The sequence below is a fragment of the Triturus cristatus genome, chromosome 11 (assembly GCF_964204655.1).
Source record: "Triturus cristatus chromosome 11, aTriCri1.1, whole genome shotgun sequence".
In the NCBI taxonomy this organism is placed as follows: domain Eukaryota; kingdom Metazoa; phylum Chordata; class Amphibia; order Caudata; family Salamandridae; genus Triturus; species Triturus cristatus.
Window position 1 is genome coordinate 563,793,344 of NC_140594.1, and position 21,026 is coordinate 563,814,369.

At 50.2% G+C, this 21,026-nt stretch overlaps 1 protein-coding gene across 1 annotated transcript in view; it reads left to right on the forward strand.

Moving 5' to 3' along the window:
• Positions 1-21,026, forward strand: part of MRPL24 (mitochondrial ribosomal protein L24) — a 145,155-nt gene that overhangs the window by 116,075 nt on the left and 8,054 nt on the right. Inside the window, exon 5 of the mRNA XM_085633607.1 lies at positions 13,980-14,110. Coding sequence (XP_085489733.1) covers positions 13,980-14,110 — 131 coding nt within the window. The remainder of the gene's footprint in view (positions 1-13,979; positions 14,111-21,026) is intronic.

Sequence of the window (21,026 nt, forward strand, 5' to 3'; positions counted from 1 at the left end):
AGTAAGGACTTGGTCTCTCCTTCGCCCTCCATCTCCTCGTGTCTCTCCGGAGAAGTCTCCTTCGCCAAAGATAACTCCGGCGCAGTCTCCGGCGCCGATGGATTATCCAGCTTCCGACGCCGAGCCTGGTCAGGTTGCTGACCTCTCTCCTGTGCCTGAAGGTGAATCGGTGGTTCCAGTAGAGGATCCGTCGGCTCCGGCTCCAGCCACTCCTCGGCTGGATACAGGTTCGAATCCATACCCGCATTTCCCCACTCCGGGCACGGATCCGTCGCATTTTTTGAATGCTATGTATGGAGTTTTTCAAAGAGCATCCTTCCCATCCGGTGCACCTTCAGGTCCCGTGGGTCCAATGGCGTTCAGTTTGGGCGTGCCACAACATTATGCTCCGGCACCATTTATGCCCTTCATGCCGATGGCGCGTCATGGCAGTTCCCGGCGCCGTCTGGAGAGCTTTCCTTCCGGCCTAGTCTGGATCATGTGCCTTCGTCGGAGCCTCCCTCGACACCGGTGCCGACTCCAGGTGTGACGCCGCCGACTCCATCGGCACAGCCGACTCCACGAACGGCGCCGCCGACGCCGTGTCCACGGATCCGCTCTCGAAGAGAGGCTCAGAGGCTTATAGAGGAGGAGCAGTATCGAGCAGAAGAAGTGGAGGAAGGTGAATTGGGTGACTCATCGGATGAGTTTGAAGGTATTCAGGAGGCAAGTGGTTTAGACACGCACTCCTGAGTGGGAACTTTCTTCCAGATCTTCTCCGCCTCAAGAGTTGGCTCCTTACCATTTGGTGATAAAGAAGGCCGCTGAGCTTTTGGACTTACAGTTGCCATCTGTGGAATATAAGCCAAACTTATTGACTGAGGTTCTTCATTCGCCTTCCTCTATTGTCGAGCCTCTGTTGACTTTTAATGGGGCTATCTTAGATCCTGTTATGGACGTTTGGCGCAAGCCACTTTCTTCGCCTGCTGTTTCTAGGACTGTGGCGAGAAGATATAGAATGGCTCCAGGGGATCCGAGCTTCCTTTCCCCTCATCCTTCTCCAGAGAGTTTGGTAGTACAAGCATCCTGCTCCAAACAATCTTCGGGGGCTTTTCCACAAGCGCCAGCTGACAGGGACTCAAAGAAGATTGAGCAGTCAGCTAAAAAGGTCTTCTCATCAGCTAGCATGGCTCTAAAGTCCACTAATGCCACTTGTTTGTTAGGCCGCTACATTCATGCCTTGATGGATTCTGAAAAACAGTTGGCTCCCAAATTGCCTGATGAGGAGAAGGGTTCTTTTATGGAGGTTATTTCTGACACTCGAGCTGCAGCTAGGCAAGTTATTCAGGCAGGCCTAGATACGGCTGATTCTGTGGCCAGAGTTATAGGTCCTTCCATAGCGATTAGAAGGCAGGCTTGGCTCTGCTCTTCTGGATTTTCATCTGATGTTCAGGCCACTCTGGTTGACTTACCCTTTGATGGGGAAAAGCTTTTTGGAGAGAAAGCGGATTCTGCCTTGCAGAGGTTCAAAGATAGCAGAGCTACTGCGAAGTCATTAGGTTTGCAGACACAGTCGAAAGGTTTTGGCTTCAAAGAGTATACAGGTTTTGGGCGGTCTTCCTTTCGCTCCTTCCGTCAACCTCAGCAGCAGCAACAAAATCCTCTCTATAGATCCTATAGAGGAAGACAAAGGGGTCGGCGTGGTTCTGGCCGCAATCCCTCCTCCTCCTCAGCCTCCTCTGCTCCCAATGATGCTACAGGGAAGCAGCCCTAGATCCCCCATCCTGGATCATGTAGGGCCTGTTGGGGGTCGGGTGTCCCACTTTCTGCAAGGTTGGAAATTGATCACGACGGACCTTTTGGGTTTTTAACCTTGTGGAGAATGGGTACGCCGTTCCTTTTCGGGAATTTCCTGCCCCTTACCCTCCTTGCCAAGGGTTGTTTCTCAGAGGACCATCTACTACTTCTGCAGAAGGAGGTTCGAGGCATGTGGGCTGCTGAATTCATATCTGTGCATAGATCGCCGCCTAGTGTTGGGTCCGGATGTTTGCACGTTGTTGTCCTGGAAGAGTCTTCGAAGTATCCTGGGATAGGTGACTCCTCCCCTGGACTACAGTGCGCATGGGCATCCTCTCCATCCTCAGATTGTTTTTTTCCGCCATTGGGTTCGGATGTGCTGATCTTGACTCAAGTTAGGAAAAACTTTTTCTAGGCCAAAAGGCCTTTAGTTCGCGTCGGTACTGTTCCCGATCGGTATCGATAGTATCTTTGTTAGTTTACTAACTTCAGGAACAACTTTTTCGCATCTTACCCGACCATCGACCCGACATCGACGATGGAATCGAGGACACCATTTAAGCGGTGTCCTGTATGCAATGCGAAATATCCCCATGTCGACGTCCACCCGGTGTGCAACAAATGCCTTTCACCGGATCACGACGAGTCCACATGTATGGCCTGTGCCCGATTCCGATCCAAGAAGTCTCTCCGGAATCGACGAGCAGCGAGACTCGAAGCGCAGCAAGCGGCACCGGCCCCGACCAACATCTTCAGCGCCGAGGACGAAGATGTCGAAGACGTGGAGAACCTACCCTCCAGCCCCGCTTCCGAACACGACTCCGGATCGGAAGACGTCGAAGAACGACTCTTTCACAGAGATGAAGCCGACACCGAGGTAGGAGACTACGATGAGGCCTTAGGGGCCGAAGAGAGTAGCTCCGGTGACGAGCAAGGCCTACCCATACAGACTGAGGATATCCCAGTGCGCCAGTCTACGGCTCCGGTCGAGGGATCGCCTTCGGGCCTTACCCAAGACCTATCCCGCAGTTCTTCGGCCCCGCCCTCTGGCCCGGCCTCGGACATTCAGCGGCAGCCATTACTACCCAAAACGGCTGGTTTCCCTTCTTCGAAACCGAAACCGAAAGCTGTATTGGTTCATCAAAAACCGAAGTGACGCTGGTCGGATCGAAGCCCACCACACCTTCGACGCCAGCCAAACCCGTCGGCACCGACCGCACCAAACGAGACTTCGGTGCCGAGCTTGCAGCAGCCGATGTCGGCGCCGACACACGGAAAAAGACCTTCGGTACCGCAAAACCTACTCGGCTCCCGGCACCGAAACAATCTGCTCCGGCCACAAAGGTCAAACTGGCTGCTGCGTCTCACACCGATTCGAAAGCACCACCAAAGGCACAATCATCGACGACGTCGACGGCTACTACCGCTCCTCGACTCGATGACCCAGTGGCGCCGAAGAAGCCCGCGCCCGCCTCTACGGAACCGGTCGGCGCCAAAGAACCGATGACGCTCCAGGTGCAGCCAGTTGCTGCGTCCTTGCAACGCATCAAACACAAGGCAGTCCTCCAGGACACGTCAGGCTCCGAGCCGATAAAAGCTCCAACAGCCTCTCCGACACCAGCCAACATCACTTTTGGCCTGCCGCCATCCACGGCCCCAAAACTGTTCCAAATCAGAACACGTGTCACCCACACCACGATCACGCCTGCCGAACGCTCTCCTGCAGAGACGTCACCATCACACATCATCGACGCCGACACCGGCAGAATGATGCTCCACAAAAGGAGAATAACTTCCGAGCCAGCTTTGGACTCCTACCGGATCCCGCTTAAGAAAAAGCTGCCAGTGGCTTCGGAACCAGTTCTTTACGAACCTTTCCATTCCTCTTACCAAGATCCACAGTCCTTCTCTCCTACACACTCCGAAACAGACGTTTTGGAGGATTACACAAGTGACCACGTCCCCTACCCTGGAGAGATGGACCCTGAAGGCCAACAGGACCCTGACCAAACTTGGAATGACCCTGTAGACCCGGGTGCACCTATGGATACACAGGACCCGCAACTATATGGAGCGAAAACGTCTCCCACAGAGGACACTGGCGCATTCAACGCCCTCATTGAACGTGCTGCGGCCAATCATGGTGTGCAACTCCACTCTGACACCGTCGAGGACGATTTTCTCATGGATACTTTCGCATCCTCAGAAAGGAATATAAAAACTCTACCCATGTTGAAGGGTGTCCTCAAACCAGCAAAGGACATCTTCAAAGAACCCACCAGGGCAAGAGTAATAAACCCCAGGATCGACAAGAAATACAGGTCGGCGCCTGGGGACCCTACCTACATTAGAGGCCAGTTACCGCTGGATTCCATAGTAGTGGCGAATGCTCGCAAACGGGCACACTCGCAAACGACAGGGGATGCTCCTCCCCCGGACAAAGAGTCCAAGGTGCTAGAGACCTCCGGCAAACTGGTTGCGGCCCAAGCAGCTAACATATGGCGTATTGCCAATACTCAGGCGCTCCTCGCTCGCTACGATTGAGCACACTACGACACATTAGAAACATTACTCCAACATCTCCCTGACCAATTCAAAGAGGGAGCAGAGATCCTCATCAGGGAGGGACAACTCCTCACAAACGCATCCATTAAGTGTGCACTGGATGCCGCGGATACAGCTGCCAGAGCCATAAACACTAGCGTCATGTTGCGACGACACGCCTGGTTACGAATCTCCGGATTCAAACCTGAGGTACAAAATAACATCCTCAACCAGCCTGTCAACCCCGACTACTTATTCGGGCCAGAGGTTGACACCACCCTAGAGAAAATAAAAAAGGACACAGACACTGCAAAGTCCATGGGGGCTCTCCAAACGCAGTCCTTTCGGAGCGGCTCCTTTCGTCGCCCCGGAAATAGAGGAGCAGGTAGAGGACAGGGGTCACAGCAAACCTACAACAAGGGAAACACAAAGTTCCTACGATAAGAACACCCGGGGTGGATATCGTGGCTCAAGCACAAAGGGCAGAGGACGCGGATACGGCAACACCAGGTCCTCCCCCAAAAACAAACAGTGACGCCCTCTCCCTTCCTCCCGACCACATAACACCTGTCGGGGGAAGGCTACAAAGGTTCCTGTCCACGTGGAACTCCATCACCACGGACAGGTGGGTCAAAGATATTGTCAAACACGGTTACTGCCTAGAATTAACCTCAACTCCACCCACAATACCTCCAAAACACCGTCCTATGTCCTCAGAGCACTTAACGCTCTTACAGCAGGAAGTGCACAGTATGCTACTAAAAGGCGCAATAGAGGTCGTACCCGTCCACGAGCAAGGTACAGGGGTGTACTCCCTGTATTTTTTAATACCGAAAAAGGACTGGTCACTCAGACCTATACTAGACCTGAGACCCCTCAACCGCTACATTCTCTCCGAGCATTTCCACATGCTCACCCTACAGCAAGTCCTCCCGCTGCTCAAGCAGGGAGACTTCCTGGCCACACTGGACCTCAAAGATGCTTATTTCCACATACCCATTCACCCCTCACACAAAAAATACCTCAGGTTCACTGTTCAGGGGCAGCACTACCAATTCAAAGTCCTTCCCTTCTGCGTGACAACAGCACCCAGGGTTTTCACAAAGTGCCTGGCTACTGTGGCGGCACATCTGCGGAGGCAGCACATACACGTCTACCCTTACCTGGACGACTGGCTTGTTCAAGCGAAGTCAGCCCAGCAATGTGCCAGCCACATGTCCCGCACCATTCACCTTCTTCACAGTCTGGGGTTCTCACTAAATTACCCAAAATCCCATCTCCAACCCGCACACGTACAACAGTACCTAGGTGCGACCATAAACACTCTGGCGGCCACAGCTCAGCCGAATTTAGTGAGAATCAACAGCATGCAAATGCTGATTTCCAAGTTCAAACCCCAACACTCCCTTCCCGCGCGAGTGTTCATGCAGTTGATAGGCATGATGGCCTCCTGCATTTTCATAGTCCCACACGCGAGACTACATATGCGCCCGCTTCAGGAGTGCTTAGCACGTCAATGGAATCAGGCTCATGGACAACTAAAAGACCTAGTGTTGGTGAGCGGTTGGGCATACAACTCTCTGCATTGGTGGAATCCACAAAACCTTTGCAAGGGCCGACCGTTCCAAGAACCTGTTCCACAGATAATACTGACAGCGGACGCGTCTCTCCAGGGATGGGGAGCTCATGTACTCAACTACACAGTGCAGGGACTATGGACAACACAACAAAAGAAGATGCACATCAACCTTCTAGAACTGATGGCAATCTTCCTGGCTATGAAAGCATTCAAAGTACACTTGTGCAACAAAGTCGTGTTGATCCGGACGGACAACATGACCGCCATGTACTACATACAGAAGCAGGGAGGAACACACTCTCCACAGTTGTCTCATCTGGCTCAGAGCATGTGGAAGTGGGCCATTCAGAGGAACATGTTCCTCATGGCGGAACACCTCCCCGGCAAAGACAACCAGATGGCGGATCTGCTCAGCAGACACAGCCACCAGATGCACGAGTGGGAGTTACACTCATCAGTACTCCAACCGTACTTCCAACAATGGGGTCATCCAGAGATAGACCTATTCGCCACAAGCGAAAACGCAAAATGCCAAAGCTTTGCCGCCAGGTTCCCACATCCACAGTCGCAGGGCAATGCGATATGGATGAACTGGTCCGGCAGATTTGCGTGCGCTTTTCCCTCAGCGCCGTTGATACCGCTGGTGGCTCGCAAACTCAGACAACACTCGCTGACACTCGTCCTGGTTGCTCCAACAGGGGCACGCCAGCCATGGTACACCACCTTTCTCGAACTTTCCGTGGTGCCGCATCAAAGGCTGCGGATCAAACCCGCGCACTTGACGCAGAACCATGGAGAGATTCAGCACCCAGATCCGCAACAGCTGAACCTGGCAATCTGGCTCCTGAAGTCCTAGAGTTTGGCTACCTAAACCTGCCACCTGACTGTATGGACATCATTAAGGAAGCTAGAAGACCCACTACAAGAGCTTGCTATGCAGCCAAATGGAAAAGGTTCGTCATTTATTGCAATAATAATGACATTAACCCGCTGGACGCATCCATCCAAAACATAATTTGTTACCTCTTACACCTATACCGATGCAATCTGGCGTACACCTCTATACGTGTCCATTTGACCGCAATATCAGCCTATCTCCAGACCAGGCAGCACCTCTCTTTATTCAGAGTGCCTGCCATCAAAGCATTCTTGGAAGGACTCAAACGAGTAATTCCTCCAAGCCACCCACCGGCTCCAATGTGGAACCTCAACTTGGTCCTCACACGCCTGATGGGTCCACCCTTTGAACCTCTACACTCATGCGAGATTCAATTCCTTACCTGGAAAGTAGCTTTCCTAGTGGCGATCACTTCTTTAAGAAGAGTTAGTGAACTCCAGGCACTAACCGTTCAAGAGCCATTCATACAGGTTCACGCCAACAGGGTCGTACTACGTACCAACCCCAAATTTATGCCCAAGGTGATATCGCAGTTCCACATGAATCAAACTATTGAACTGCCCGTTTTCTTTCAAAACCCACAAACTGTCGCAGAAAGAGCACTCCATACGCTAGATGTGAAGAGAGCCCTCATGTACTATATCGACAGGACTAAGATCTTTAGGAAGACTAAACAACTTTTCGTTGCCTTTTCCCCACACCACAAAGGTAACGCTATCTCCAAAGCAGGTATAGCCAGATGGATCGTTAAATGTATTCAAATCTGCTATCAAAAGGCTAAACGCACTTTAACGATTCCCCCACGAGCCCACTCAACACGTAAGTTAGGGGCCTCCATGGCTTTCCTGGGAAACATCCCTTTGCATGATATATGTAGAGCAGCCACCTGGTCCACTACACACACATTTACCAAACACTACTGTGTAGATGTGCAATCAAAACAGCAGGCAGCTGTAGGACAGGCTGTTCTCAAAACTCTTTTTCAGACCGCTGCAGCTGGCACTGGTAGCCGCCGCTAATGGGAGGTACTGCTATGTATTCTATGCACAGATATGAATTCAGCAGCCCACATGCCTCGAACTGAATATGCTACTTACCAGTATGCATCTGTTCTTGGCATGTAGGGCTGCTGACATTCATATCGCCCACCCTCCTCCCCGGCGCCTGTAGCAGCTGCAGCTCTCAGAATTACTGTAAGCATGGTCATCACTTTCTGTATCTACTCCATCACTGCCACAATGGCGAAAAACAATCTGAGGATGGAGAGGATGCCCATGCGCACTGTAGTCCAGGGGAGGAGTCACCTATCCCAGGATACTTCTAAGACTCTTCCAGGACAACAACGTGCAAACATCCGGACCCAACACTAGGCGGCGATCTATGCACAGATATGAATGTCAGCAGCCCTACATGCCAAGAACAGATGCATACTGGTAAGTAGCATATTCAGTTCTTGCATTGCTTCAAAAAGGTGCGATAGAGGTGGTTCCGGAGAAGGAAAGGGATCAGGGATGCTGCTCCCGGTAATTCCTGATTCCCAAAACGGACGGCAGATTGCGTCCAATTCTGGACCTCAGAGTCTTGAATTTTTACCTGAAGCAGGAGAAATTCAAGAAGCTAACCCTTGCACAGGTTCTTCAGGCGTTGCAGCAAGAAGACTGGATGGTGTCGATCGACTTGCAGGATGCGTATTTCCACATCCCCATTCTGAAGTCGCACAGGAAGTAGCTCCGTTTTACGGTTGGGTCGCAACATTACCAGTTTGCGGTCCTCCCGTTTGGTCTTACTACTGCACCTCGAGTCTTCACCAAGGTGATGGCGGTGGTGGCTGCCCGTCTTAGGAGGTCGGGGATTCCGGTTTTCCCCTACCTGGACGACTGGCTACTGAAAGCAGAGTCACCAGAGATGGTGCAACATCATCTGCAAGTAACATCTCATCTGTTGTTCAACTTGGGTTTTTCAATCAATGTACCCAAATCTCACCTGGTGCCCTCTCAGCGCAACCTGTTCATAGGTGCGGTACTGGACACTACTGTGTGTCGAGCATTTCCTCCTCCTCAAAACATTCTCGACATTCAGGAGATGATCCCTTTATTCCACAATGGAGCGATTGTTCCAGTTCTGAAGGTCCTTCGTCTACTCGGTCTGTTCGCCTCCTGTATTCTGTTGGTCAACCATGCACACTGGCACATAAGGGCGCTCCAGTGGTGTCTCCGCAGGCAGTGGTATCAGCACAACGGAAATCTCAGGGAGTCAGTCAGAATCTCCAGAGAAGCTGCAGCGGATCTGTCTTGGTGAAGCGTGGAGGGCAATCTGTCTCAAGGAAAGCCCTTTCATCTTCCTCCAACGGTGGCCACAGTGATAACGGAGGCCTCCACCCTATGGTGGGGTGCTCATCTGGGGGATCTGGAGATCAAGGGCCTTTGGTCTCCAGAGGAAAGATGGTCTCATATCAATCTTCTAGAATTGCGGGAGATACGTTTGGCGCTCGAGGCCTTTCTCCCTTCCCTTCGCGGTCAGTCAGTTCAAGTCCTGATGGACAACACTACCGCAATGTGGTATGTCAACAAGCAGGGAGGAGTAGGGTCGTACCGTCTCTGCAGAGAGGCTTTGCGACTCTGGACCTGGTCTCAAGACCATCGGATTTGCTTGATGGTGAATCATCTGGCCGGGGTGCTGAACGTACGTGCGGACAGTCTCAGACGACCGTTTTCCACCGACCACGAGTGGAGGCTTCATCCATTCATCCATTGACCCTTTAATGGCCCACTTGTCTAATGTGCTTCAGTTTGCTCTTTCCTTGGCTCAGCAGGGTTGGGCTGTGGCCACGGTTAAGGGCTATTTATCATCCTTATCAGCTTTTCTGTGTCTTCCAGATCAGCCGTCGTTGTTTAAATCTCCTTTTGTTTTAAGATTTATCAAAGGCCTTACTAATCGGTTTCCACCTATTCCCTTTGTAATGTCACAGTGGGACCTTAATCTTGTTTTAAATTTTTTGATGGGGTCTCCTTTTGAACCCCTTCATAGCTGTCCTTTGAGGCGGTTGTCCTTTAAAACTGTCTTTCTTGTAGCCATAACCTCGGCAAGGAGGGTGAGTGAGCTTCAAGCTCTTAGTTCAAAACCCCCGTTTTTATCCTTGCATGCTGAAAATGGTCCTCAGGACTAGGGCTGCTTTCCTCACTAAGGTAGTTACTCCCTTTCATCTGGGGCACTCCATTACTCTCCCTGTGTATTATCCTCCCCCTCACCCTTCCAAGGAGGAGGAGAGACTTCACCGCTTGGACCCTAAAAGGGCAGTGAGCTTTTATTTGGACAGAACAAAAGATTTTTGATTGGAAGATCAGCTCTTCGTTGGCTATATTGGACACTCAAAAGGCAAAGCTGTGCACAAGCGCACTCTGTCCAGGTGGATCATTCTAACCATCAAGATCTCCTACGCCCTTGCTGGTAAGGTTCCTCCTGAGGGTATTAGAGCTCATTCTACTAGAGCTAAGTCTTCCACCTCTGCTTTGGCCAGGGGTGTTTCAGTTGTAGACATTTGTAACGCCGCGACTTGGGCCTCCCTCCATACTTTCGCAAAGCATTATTGCTTGGACCCTGAGATGAGGAGGGAGGGCCATTTTGCGCGCTCTGTCTTGCAGGACTTTTTGGTATAGGAAGGTGGACACCCTCCTCCGGGAGTGGGACTGCTGTGGGAATCTATTCACAAGGTGAGGAATCCACTGGCAGATGTATCCATCAGAAGAACAAGTTACTTACCTTTGGTAATGCTTTTTCTGGTGGATACAGTATCTGGCTGTAGATTCCTCACTGACCCACCCGCCTCCCCGTTGTCCACCTTTGTATACCTAAAAAGATCCCTTTTTTGGCTGATTGTTTATTCATTGTATTTTCTATTTAGTACATTTATAGGAAATGCTGTTGGTTTTTAGCTTTCCTTTTTTGACTTTGTGCTGTATATGTTGGTTCAAATGTTGTGTACTATGTATACTTGAGTCTGTGTCAGTCCACCTGTTCGCCTCGGAGGCACGGAAGAAATGGGTGGAACTGACGTCATCACGGCGACATGGCTCTTATGGCTCCAGCGATGTCATACGGAGTCGCGAGCGGAGCCGTGGAATTATGACGTCCACGTCGGTGTGGAGAGCTGGGGATAAAATTCTGTGGAATGCTGGCGCTGGGGATATTCACAAGGTGAGGAATCCACAAGCAGATACTGTATCCACCAGAAAAAGTGTTACCGAAGGTAAGTAACTTGTTCGTCTTGATAATCCAGTGTCACATAGCAGCTGCCACCTCATTTTAGTTCTGCATTATATCGATCCTTACAGTCCAATTGTGTGGTGAGCAGTTATCAATACATACAATACCCAATCATTCAACGTCCGATGTAGTGGATTGTTCTTCCTGATCTCCCCGCGGTGATTTCCTCCGCTTTCTCCTCTGACCTTTCTGTTGGAGGAACTTCAGCACTTCCTAATGTTCATTGTAGATTCGTGATTTCCCTTCATCCGTGACCCTAAGCCTGACCGGGTACAGCATAGCATATTGTATGTTTAAGTCTCTCAGTTTTTGTTTTGCTGTGCCAAACTTCTTTCTCACTTCCTGCACAGATGCTGTGATGTCAGGGTAGAGGGAGATATCCATTCCTTCATGGTTCAATTTGCCCAATTCTCTGGCCTTCCAAAGCGCCGCATCTCTGTCTCTGTAATTTAAGATTCTTGCTATGATCGGTCTTGGTCGCGAGCCAGCCGGCGTTTTCGGCTCCAAAGATCTGTGTGCTCTCTCGACTATGAAGATGTCCGAGAACGTTTCTCGTCCCAGCAGGGATATGAGCAGTTGCTCCACGAATTGCTCCATCGGTCCTGTGTTCGTCGTTTCCGATACTCCCGTTAGGCGAAAGTTGTTTCTTCGGGACCTCGCTTCCAAGTCCTCCGCTTTCGCAGTCATTGCCGCTAGTTCTCTCTCCATCTTGGTCTGTTTCGTGTCCATCTGCACCTGACTGTCTTCAGCTTCGGATATTCTGCGCTCTGCCATATCTATTCTTTCCATGTGCTTGTCTATGCGTTCAGACATTCTGTCAACTCTGTACGTCAGCGAGTCTATTTTACCATCGATGTTTGTCAATGCGGCTTGGATCGTGGTGAACATAGCTTGTACGTCATCATTCATTACTCCGCCTGCCGCTCCCGCGTCGATGGCTGATCATCTGCTCCATGGTCCAGTTGTTTTTTCGCCTGTTCAAAGGTTATTTTTGGCTGATTTCGGTCTGTCTTGCCCATGGTGTAGTTATCTCTGATCTTCTACGTAGACTCTATGGAGAATAGTAGAGTTTAAATGGAAGCAGATCGGGGTGGTCCGACCCAGAGAGCACAATAGAATGAGATCATCGTATGCAGTGTGTTTTGCGTGTCTAGCAGGCAGACACACAGCTCAGCATCAGCCTTCCACCGGATATAGACCCTCGGTGCAGTTCACAGCTCACTTGCAAGGTAAATCTGTAGGTGACCGCCTGGCTATACTGACACGTCGCGTATTTCCTCCCCCCGCCGCAGTGGAACATGCAGGCTATTTTGGAGCAGACTTCCTGTGTCACCCTATTTCGCCTGCCTGGAATTTCCCAGCTCACCACAAATAATGGCGCCGTGCAGCCCCCTTGAAGCGAGGTATACAATGGCCACAGTAGGTGTATCCCACCCTCAGATCTGGTCTGTTCATAAAAGGAGCAGAAAAGGGGTCTCTGATTCCCAGGGGGGTCCAAGAATGATATGGCAGTGTATCCTCAGACCTCAGCAGGCGACCACAGGATCTGGCCTTTACTCTTCCTGTTCGACCCTCATACAGGCCGCCTGCCTGCCGACCAGGGTTTTCCACGTGGTTAAGGGCATGGATTGCTTCTCACGCCCAGGCCCGTTCTCCATACACAATGAGACACCGCACCCGCAGTATCGTGGGTGCGGCCTCGTGTCTCACTGCACCGCCTGTCCGCCTCAAGCGCACCGCTCCCGCGCGGCGTCTCCGACACGGACAGCTCGGCTTCCTCCTCCCACTATGCAGTTTCCACCAGTCATGTTTTTAAAATTCAACCGCTGCAGCGGGCGCCACAGGCAGTCAGCACTCCGGCCCCGATGTGGGCACTATATCCGTGCTATGCAGCTCACCTCTTTGCCTCTTATGTGTGCCCCGGGCTCATTGTCCTGCCGTGTATTTCGCTTCTGCCCCACACACCTCAACAGCGCTCCCGGGTCAGATCGCCGATAGTTCAGTCTTTGTTAGGCCCTCCGGAGTCAGCGTTCCGATCGCAGCGGTCCAGACCGCACTGTCGCTGTGTTACGTGCTTTACGTTGCGGACTAGCCTCCCACTTCAGCCCGCGGCTCCAGTTTCACTTTCTTCGGCAGGGCCCCAGGTTACCGAAAGCCGCTCCGCAACTGTTGTGTGTTTCAAGGTCAGTTTTCCAGCTCATAAAGGTACCCAGTGCTAGCCCGAGCTACTTCCCACCATTTCTCATCTTCTAGCTTCTGTGCATGTAGGATTTTTCAGGATATTTCAGGCGTCTGAAAGGAGCTTGCTCAGAACGCGGCCATCTCTTTGTGGCTAGCTCCGCCCCCCCCCCCCCGGCCTATGCAAGATCTATTTGCTTTGTTAATGGTTTTTTAGCCATATTATACAGCAGTGCTAGATTCAGTGCAAAATAGCTGTGAATAAAAGCAATATAACACGGACAAAGCTGGCTGTCTTATACAGCTTTTGTACATTACTTTCAGGCATTTGCACTATAGCTAAAACCATTAGCAAAGCCAGTAAGTCTCACTTAATCAAGACCTGTTGGCTTTGTTTCTATATTATATTGCACCACATAAAGGTTGCTGATATGATTTTATTTCTGCCAGCAAATCCCAAAATTGTCATGTAGTTTAATAAAATCCTGAATAGCTCTTTCTAGGGAACAGTAGGTAAAACCATGCATTTGATATGGGCATCTGCTCTAGCTTAAACAAACAGTTGTGATATTTACATTAGCATAAGGAGTTACCGCACTCCAGAACTTGTCATTTCCTCAGATCCCACGTACTGTAAGGTGTGTGCGCTTTTCTCTGTCGTGAGCGCTGTTTGCTTTCTTATTTTGGGGAAATGCACATATCTGAAATTGTAACAAAAAATACATTTTCCCCTCCAACCAGGAAACCAACAACAATTGAATGGCGATACACAGAGGAGGGGGAAAGGGTGAGAGTTTCCGTCCGGACTGGCAGAATCATTCCTGAACCTGTAAAGCAGAGAGATGATGGGATTATTCCTGAACAGTGGGTTGGTGAGTACTGAAAGAGTTGATGCATATTATTTGATTCTGAAAGACCTACCTACAACTGAAATTCAGAAGTGCAAATTGGAATACAGGCATAGCGTGAAATGCAGAAAAGTTTAAATTTGTGGGATAGCTGCACGGCTGTTGTGTGCGTCCGGCTCGTCAACTGTGAAATTGAGAGAAGCAAAGTGATGCGGATTGCAAGAGATTAATGTAGAGTAGAAGAAAACCTTTCCAAGAATTGACAATAGAGTTGCTAGAAAAGAAATAAATGCAAGGCATAAACTATTGTTTGTGTCACACATTACAGGATACCTACAGGCTTCTTACATATTGTAACCGGTATGCAAAATTCAAACCTTATTTCTCCTGTATTAGTCCAAAACTGAAGCGCATCTCCATACAAGACATCGATTTTTAACTGACTCCCCAGGCTTCTTTGGCGATGCCTCGATGACTGAATTACCCTATACCAACAGTCACAGAGTGGTACTTGATGAAAAACTGGCATATCCATTCATGTTACCTTTTCAGTTGCAACTTTCCTGCCTTCTCTAATAATGCCTTGTTCAGTTTAATATCCTGACCCTCATTATGCCTTTTCATAGTCTGGCTTGAGAGCGCAGCTGTTGCCAGAAAATTATGTGAGTATCACTATAGAGGGGCTTTGGCTCCACCCACATGTCCGGAGCCAGTTGTACATGTTTATTTTGGACAGATGTTGTGTGCTTCAACAAGAAAAAGTGCTTGCCCATCTCGCAGCTGTGATCATTTTGTTTATTTATGAAGCAGCTTGAGGTTGAACTTTCAGGGGTACACACTTGGTATTGTAATGGTATTAAACTGTCTTAGGATAGCTAGATAATTTATGATGTCTGTCTCTCTGGCAGCAGCACAGATAAAAGCAGGGTAGTCATTAACCCACATGGATTTGTAGATCTGGCTTGACAATCCTACTGTTGTGAGGCGTTTTATCCTACACCAATATTAAGCGCCTGAATCCCCTAGCTGGTGATTAGCCGCAGTTTATAAATCATGATTGATTGAATGTTTCTTTCCATAACATGTAGCAGAATATCAGCCATCTTAAATATTGTTTTTTATATTGTTTACAAAATATTAACCCGTTATCAGAAAATCTACACAAAGTGGAACTATTTATGTATGTAGGGAATTTGTAAAGCGCAGGAATCGCCCCCGCAGGGGTATCTCCGCGCTAGCGTAGAAAACTGAGCAGACTGGCATAAATTTCCATAATTCAGGCCTTGAATAATTCAGTCTCCAGGAGTTTTCTGAAGCGCGTGAAACTAGAACATTTATGAAGCTCCTCTTGTAGGGAATTTCAATATTTTGGGGCCAGGAAGGCAACTGTTTTACCTCCAGTTCGAATTTTCTTAAAACTAGGGACTGCCAGCAGCCCTTTGCTTTCTGATCTAAGACACCGGTTCTGGCGATAAAATTTAAACTTATCCGCTATATAACTCGGGCATTTATCAATAACAGCTCTATGGGCAAAGCAGCAGAGCTTAAACTTTATTCTCTGACGAATAGGAAGCCAATGAAGAGACTTCAATAGTGGCCCGGAGGTGGTACGAGGTGGCTTATTAAGGATTAAGCGTGCGGCCACATTTTGAACGATCTGTAATCTGCTAAGAAGGGCCTCATTCGCAGAGGCCAGTAGGGCATTACAATAGTCGAGGCGACCTATAATCAGAGCCTGAACTAGGGTTCTACGTACTGCGAGGGGCAGCCAAATGAACGCTCTGCGCAAAAGGCTTAGGGTGCGATAACGGGTCCCAGCAGTGGTCATTATTTGGTCTTTCATTGAATCATTTTGTAAGTGATATTTAGGACATACTATTTCTGACAGTGTATTCTGTCATAAAAACTTACATAAGTCCGCTTCAAGGGATCTTATGTTCGAGGCATATGAGCTGCAGATTACACACGTGTGCATAGATCGCCATCTGGTGTTGGGCCCGGATGTTTGCAGTTTGTTTTTCCTCTTGGAAAGTCTTTGGAAGTCACGAGGTCGGTGACTCCTCCTTTGGATCGTATTGCGCATGGACTTCGGCTCCATCCTCAGATTGTTTTTTTCCGCCATCGGGCAGGATGTAATCTTCGCACTCCGGTTCCGAACAGCTTCCAGTTCGACGATCGACACGCAATCCTTACCCCAAACCGTGGTATTGTTTCGATCGCGATCTCCCCCACTCGACGCACCTTCTCATCGGCACTGTAGCGATTATCCAGGGAGACAGGCATGGACGAGAGTTCCCTCACGCGTCTCAGGCCCTTCCAACCAAAAGAAAAGGACGGGAGCAGTGCACACACACACGCACTACAACTCTCATAACACCGCAGGGCAGAGCCGGGAAAAGAGCGGGAACCAGGAAAGAACCCACCCCTATATAAGCTCCACCTTGAAACAAGGTGAGTGCTTGACAATCCGACTGGAACCAGAAGACTGCATCGAGGCTTCGTTGTGGTTTACCTTCGCCTAGGATTCCCAGAGGACCGCGGACGCTTGCCTTCCCGCTACGAGCCGCCACAGAACCAGTGTCACCATTGGAACCTCAGCCTACCGCGGACGCTTGCCTTCCCGCTACGAGCCGCCACAGAGCCAGTGTCACCATTGGGACCTCAGCCTACCGCGGACGCTTGCCTTCCCGCTAGTGTGGTAAATAATTTAATTACCTGTACTATTTTTGATGCGGAAATCATTTAAGAATAACTCAGTAAAATGAGAGGCAGAATCCGTGGTATTAGAGGTTCTGAAAGGGCTTTATTCTTGTACAACTCGAGTTGCAGGCTTCAGATTCCATCACCGCGGAGGTTCAGGAAGTGAAGACAATACATTATTGACAGGTAATCATTTTTATAGAAAAGGCATTACAGTGAAAACAGATGCAATAGGCGTAACAGCTGATAAGACAGACTAAAATATGCATGCGTAACTAAAATAGGCGTAACTAGAAAACGTCATCATATATGATGTAACACATGGGTGGATCCATAAGAGAATCTTGCAATGTCAGCAGAAATACTTGGCAGAGATGCGCGCGTCGCCGCATGACGTATGATTGACGTGCAACTAGGGGGTGAAGGAAAACTTGGCATTTAGCTCTACATGTGGAGACAAAAGTCTGGAGGGTCAAGTCAACCTAATCCTAAATCATATCTAGTATCCTATGTTTAAAGAACTGTGTTATCCAAAAGGAAGGTCTCTTGGACGAAATCTTATTCTATACTGCCTGTGAGTGCGTGTACAAGCGTCTAAGTGTCTACATGAGATGCGAGGGAGCAGAAATCTTCCATAGTAGCAGGAGCTATGAATTATTTGCACGAAGACAGTGAGGCCAGGCCTCTTGCTCGGTAGCTGGAAGAATGTTTATTTAAACTACTAGACAGGAATGCATTGGATGAGGAGCGGAGCAGATAACGTGAAGGTGAAATACAGTTTTTGGCAGGCAGACAGGCCGAGTCAGGCACCGTTAGCCGCGCAAGGAGTAGGACAAAGTTCATGGATACAGATGCGAGCTCAGACTGGAGCTGTCAAAGGTAGAAGGCTAGAAAAAGCTTGATGGCAGAATCAGGGCCTACTCGCCTGAACTGTAAAATGGAATAGATGAACCATATAAAGCCGGTGGCCTTTCGGACTTAGGAACGGAATATCCAGCCCATTCATGGCGGATCTGAAAGAGGACATGTTGACGGAGGACGCACATGTGTTTGCGTCTTCATAACTGGAACTGGAGTGAATATACATGTACTTGTAATTTATACATGAGGACGTTAGGGTCTAGGATAGGGGACATAACTGATCACAAAAATCCATATTTCCACACTAGGACCAGCCGCAATTCCCGCCATCTACACACACGCCCCTGCCGCAGCGCGGACGCTTTCCTTCCCGCTGGAGCTGTCGGAAGCGTGACCAAGGTATTCCGAAGGCGGACGCTTTCCTACCCGCTTCGGTATACGGAACCATCCCAAGCTTTACTCACGGACACGGACTCGACTACAGCCAACGGTGACAGGTAAGGGGCGCTAAGTGCGTGTTAAACAACGCCCTTTTCAGACGCTCACATACCTGTTACTTTGCCTAGCTTCCCTACAAAGAGGAGTACACGCTGTTCGCTTTCACATTGGTACGAAGCCATCGTATTTCCAAAGTACATTACCTTGACTCTCATCCCAGACATTTGTGGCGCAGAGCAGCCACGGGGAGGAGTGGAACCCACTACGCCATAGCGTACCCACACGACAGACTTGTGAGTAGTAGGATCCCCCACTACTGATACTGTACTGTCTTGGTCATGTTCATTCCCTACAAGATACTTATGCTTATGTTTTAATTCCTCCGCAGTTACTCCCAGCCGTGTGGAACGGGAACTTTCGCCCGACACTCACATCCGCTATTTCCTGATTTGCTCTCTCTTCCCTGTTCCCCACGGTGCTTCCTTCCATACCAGTGACCATCCCTGGGTGGGAGGCAGTATCAGGGCGAATAGGGAGGCCTCTCTCCGCTGCTGTCGTCCCTGCTGGCTGTTTTCACAGGTTAGTGGCTCGCCTAATTACCTTGTGCTGCTGACATCCCGACAGGCACAGACCTTCGGTTCCGGTCGTCGACGACGGCCTTCGGGCCTCTCCAAGCTCTGGTCCTGGCTAATGGACAGGACTCCATTTCAAAAGTGCCCTCGATGGGGGTCCAAATTTCCCCACACTGATCTCCACGAGGTATGCAATATTTGCCTCTCCCCTGAACACGAGGCTCGAGACTGTCCGGCGTGTAAGTCCTTCCGGTCCAAAAAGACTATTCGGGACCGAAGAGCCAGAAGAACTATGGCGCACTCCTCGACAACGATTCCGGATGACATCTTAGGAGAAGGCATCAATGCTCCAGAGCGTTACACCGACGAGGCCCTCGTCAGCGCTTCCGAAGCCGACGACTCAGATGTGGAGGACATTACCCCGGCGCAGAGGGTCGTGAGTACTGATCCACACCCCTGCCGGCACCGAAAAAGGCTCCGGTCACACCTTCGCCTCTGGGCCTAGGCAAGACCAAGGACACTGCTTCCAACACCGCACCTTCGGGCCCGGTAAAGAAGCCAAGCAAGCCTTCCGGCGGCTCGGGCTCGAGCCAGCCTATCGTCGGTGCCGATAAACGCTTCGGCACCGAAAAGGAAGCCGACCTCCATATCGACACCGAGCCCAACACCGAAGCACTCTGGGTCGAAACCCAGCTCTTTGGCACCGACACCACCTTCGGTGCCGACCAAAGCACACAAGGCCACCGGCACCGACACTTCGAGGCCGAAACCCATCTCGGCGCCGACCAAGCGTCCAGAGGTTCCCAAACCAGGTTCCAAACAACTAAACGGCACAGAAAAGCCTAAAACGCCAACGGCCCCGACACCTCCGGCACAGACGGACCGACCAGCCTCACCGGACTTATTTACACCGGATCCCTTGCAAATAACACTCACCAAGGATCCAAAAACTGGACATTTGACACTCTCTACCAAAAAGAGACATTTGGAGAAGCCTGCTCCACCTCCAAAGAGGAAGGACTCTGCTACCTCTCCGTTCAGAATACCTTCCCCACCTCCTCCACCTTACCCACCTCCACCCCCTCCTCCACCCCAACCTCATCGTTCTCCTACCTTCCCCACCTCTTCCACCTCCTCCACCTTACCCACCTCCACCCCCTCCTCCACCCCAACCTCATCGTTCTCCCACCCTTTCTCCTCACGATGATGATCACGGGGACCCATATGATGACATAGGAGATGTGCCCCAGGACCTACCCACAGGGGACCCCACCCCTACAGGATACCCAGACCCATGGGACGATTACAATATCCCTGATATCCCCAACGTCCCACAAGATGATCTTTACCTCTCCAGACTATCTCCACCGGAAGGCTCATTGGGGTTGCACCATCTACTGCAAAGAGCGGCACACTATGACGGGGTAGACTTGCATACCGACCCCCTGGAGGAAGATTTTCTCCTCGACACATTCGACACCACACATAGGTCTACCTCCATATTACCTACGCTCAAAGGAGTGGTAAAGCATGCGCCAGAAGTTTTTAAGGACCCAGTTACGGCCAGGGTCATTAACCCGCGCATCGAGGAAAAAATACAAAGCTGCCCCCACAGATCTATCCTACATCAGAGGGCCAGCGCCACTAGATTCTCTAGTGGTATCCACTGCACGTAAAAGTGCAAATTCCCAGGCGTCAGGCGAAGCACCACCACCTGACAATGAGTCAAAGCTACTGGACACATCAGGAAAGCGTACTGCGTCACAAGCAGCCAATATGTGGCGTATCACCAATACTCAAGCGCTATTGGCCAGATATGACGGGGCACATTATGACGAGTTAGAAAGCATAATGCACCACCTCCCTGAAAAATATAAAGCTAGTCCAACAAACTAATTCAGGAGGGTAAGACTATTACTAACACCTCTATACGCTGTGCCCTAGATGCAGCAGACACAGCTTCCAGGGCCATCAATACCAGCGTCCTCCTCCGTCGACATGCTTGGCTAAGAATATCAGGGTTTAAACCGGAGGTACAAGCCTCCATCCTTAACCATCCCTTTGACCAGGAACATCTATTTGGCCCAAAAGTGGATGAGGCCCTAGAAAAATTGAAGAAGGATACGGATACGGTGAAATCCCATGGGAGCCTTACTGTCACACCCTCCTAGACGCTCCTTTCGCCGCTCTTCCTTTCAAAGTACATCTAGAGGTTACTCCTCAGACACCGCGTCCACTTCATACAAATCCCCTACTCAGTCCACCTTCACAAAGGGTTATTAAAGAGGCAGCTATAGGGGTAACAATAATAAAGGCAGAGACAAAACAAACAACGCCCGCTCTGCCACAACGCCTACCCAATGACTTCC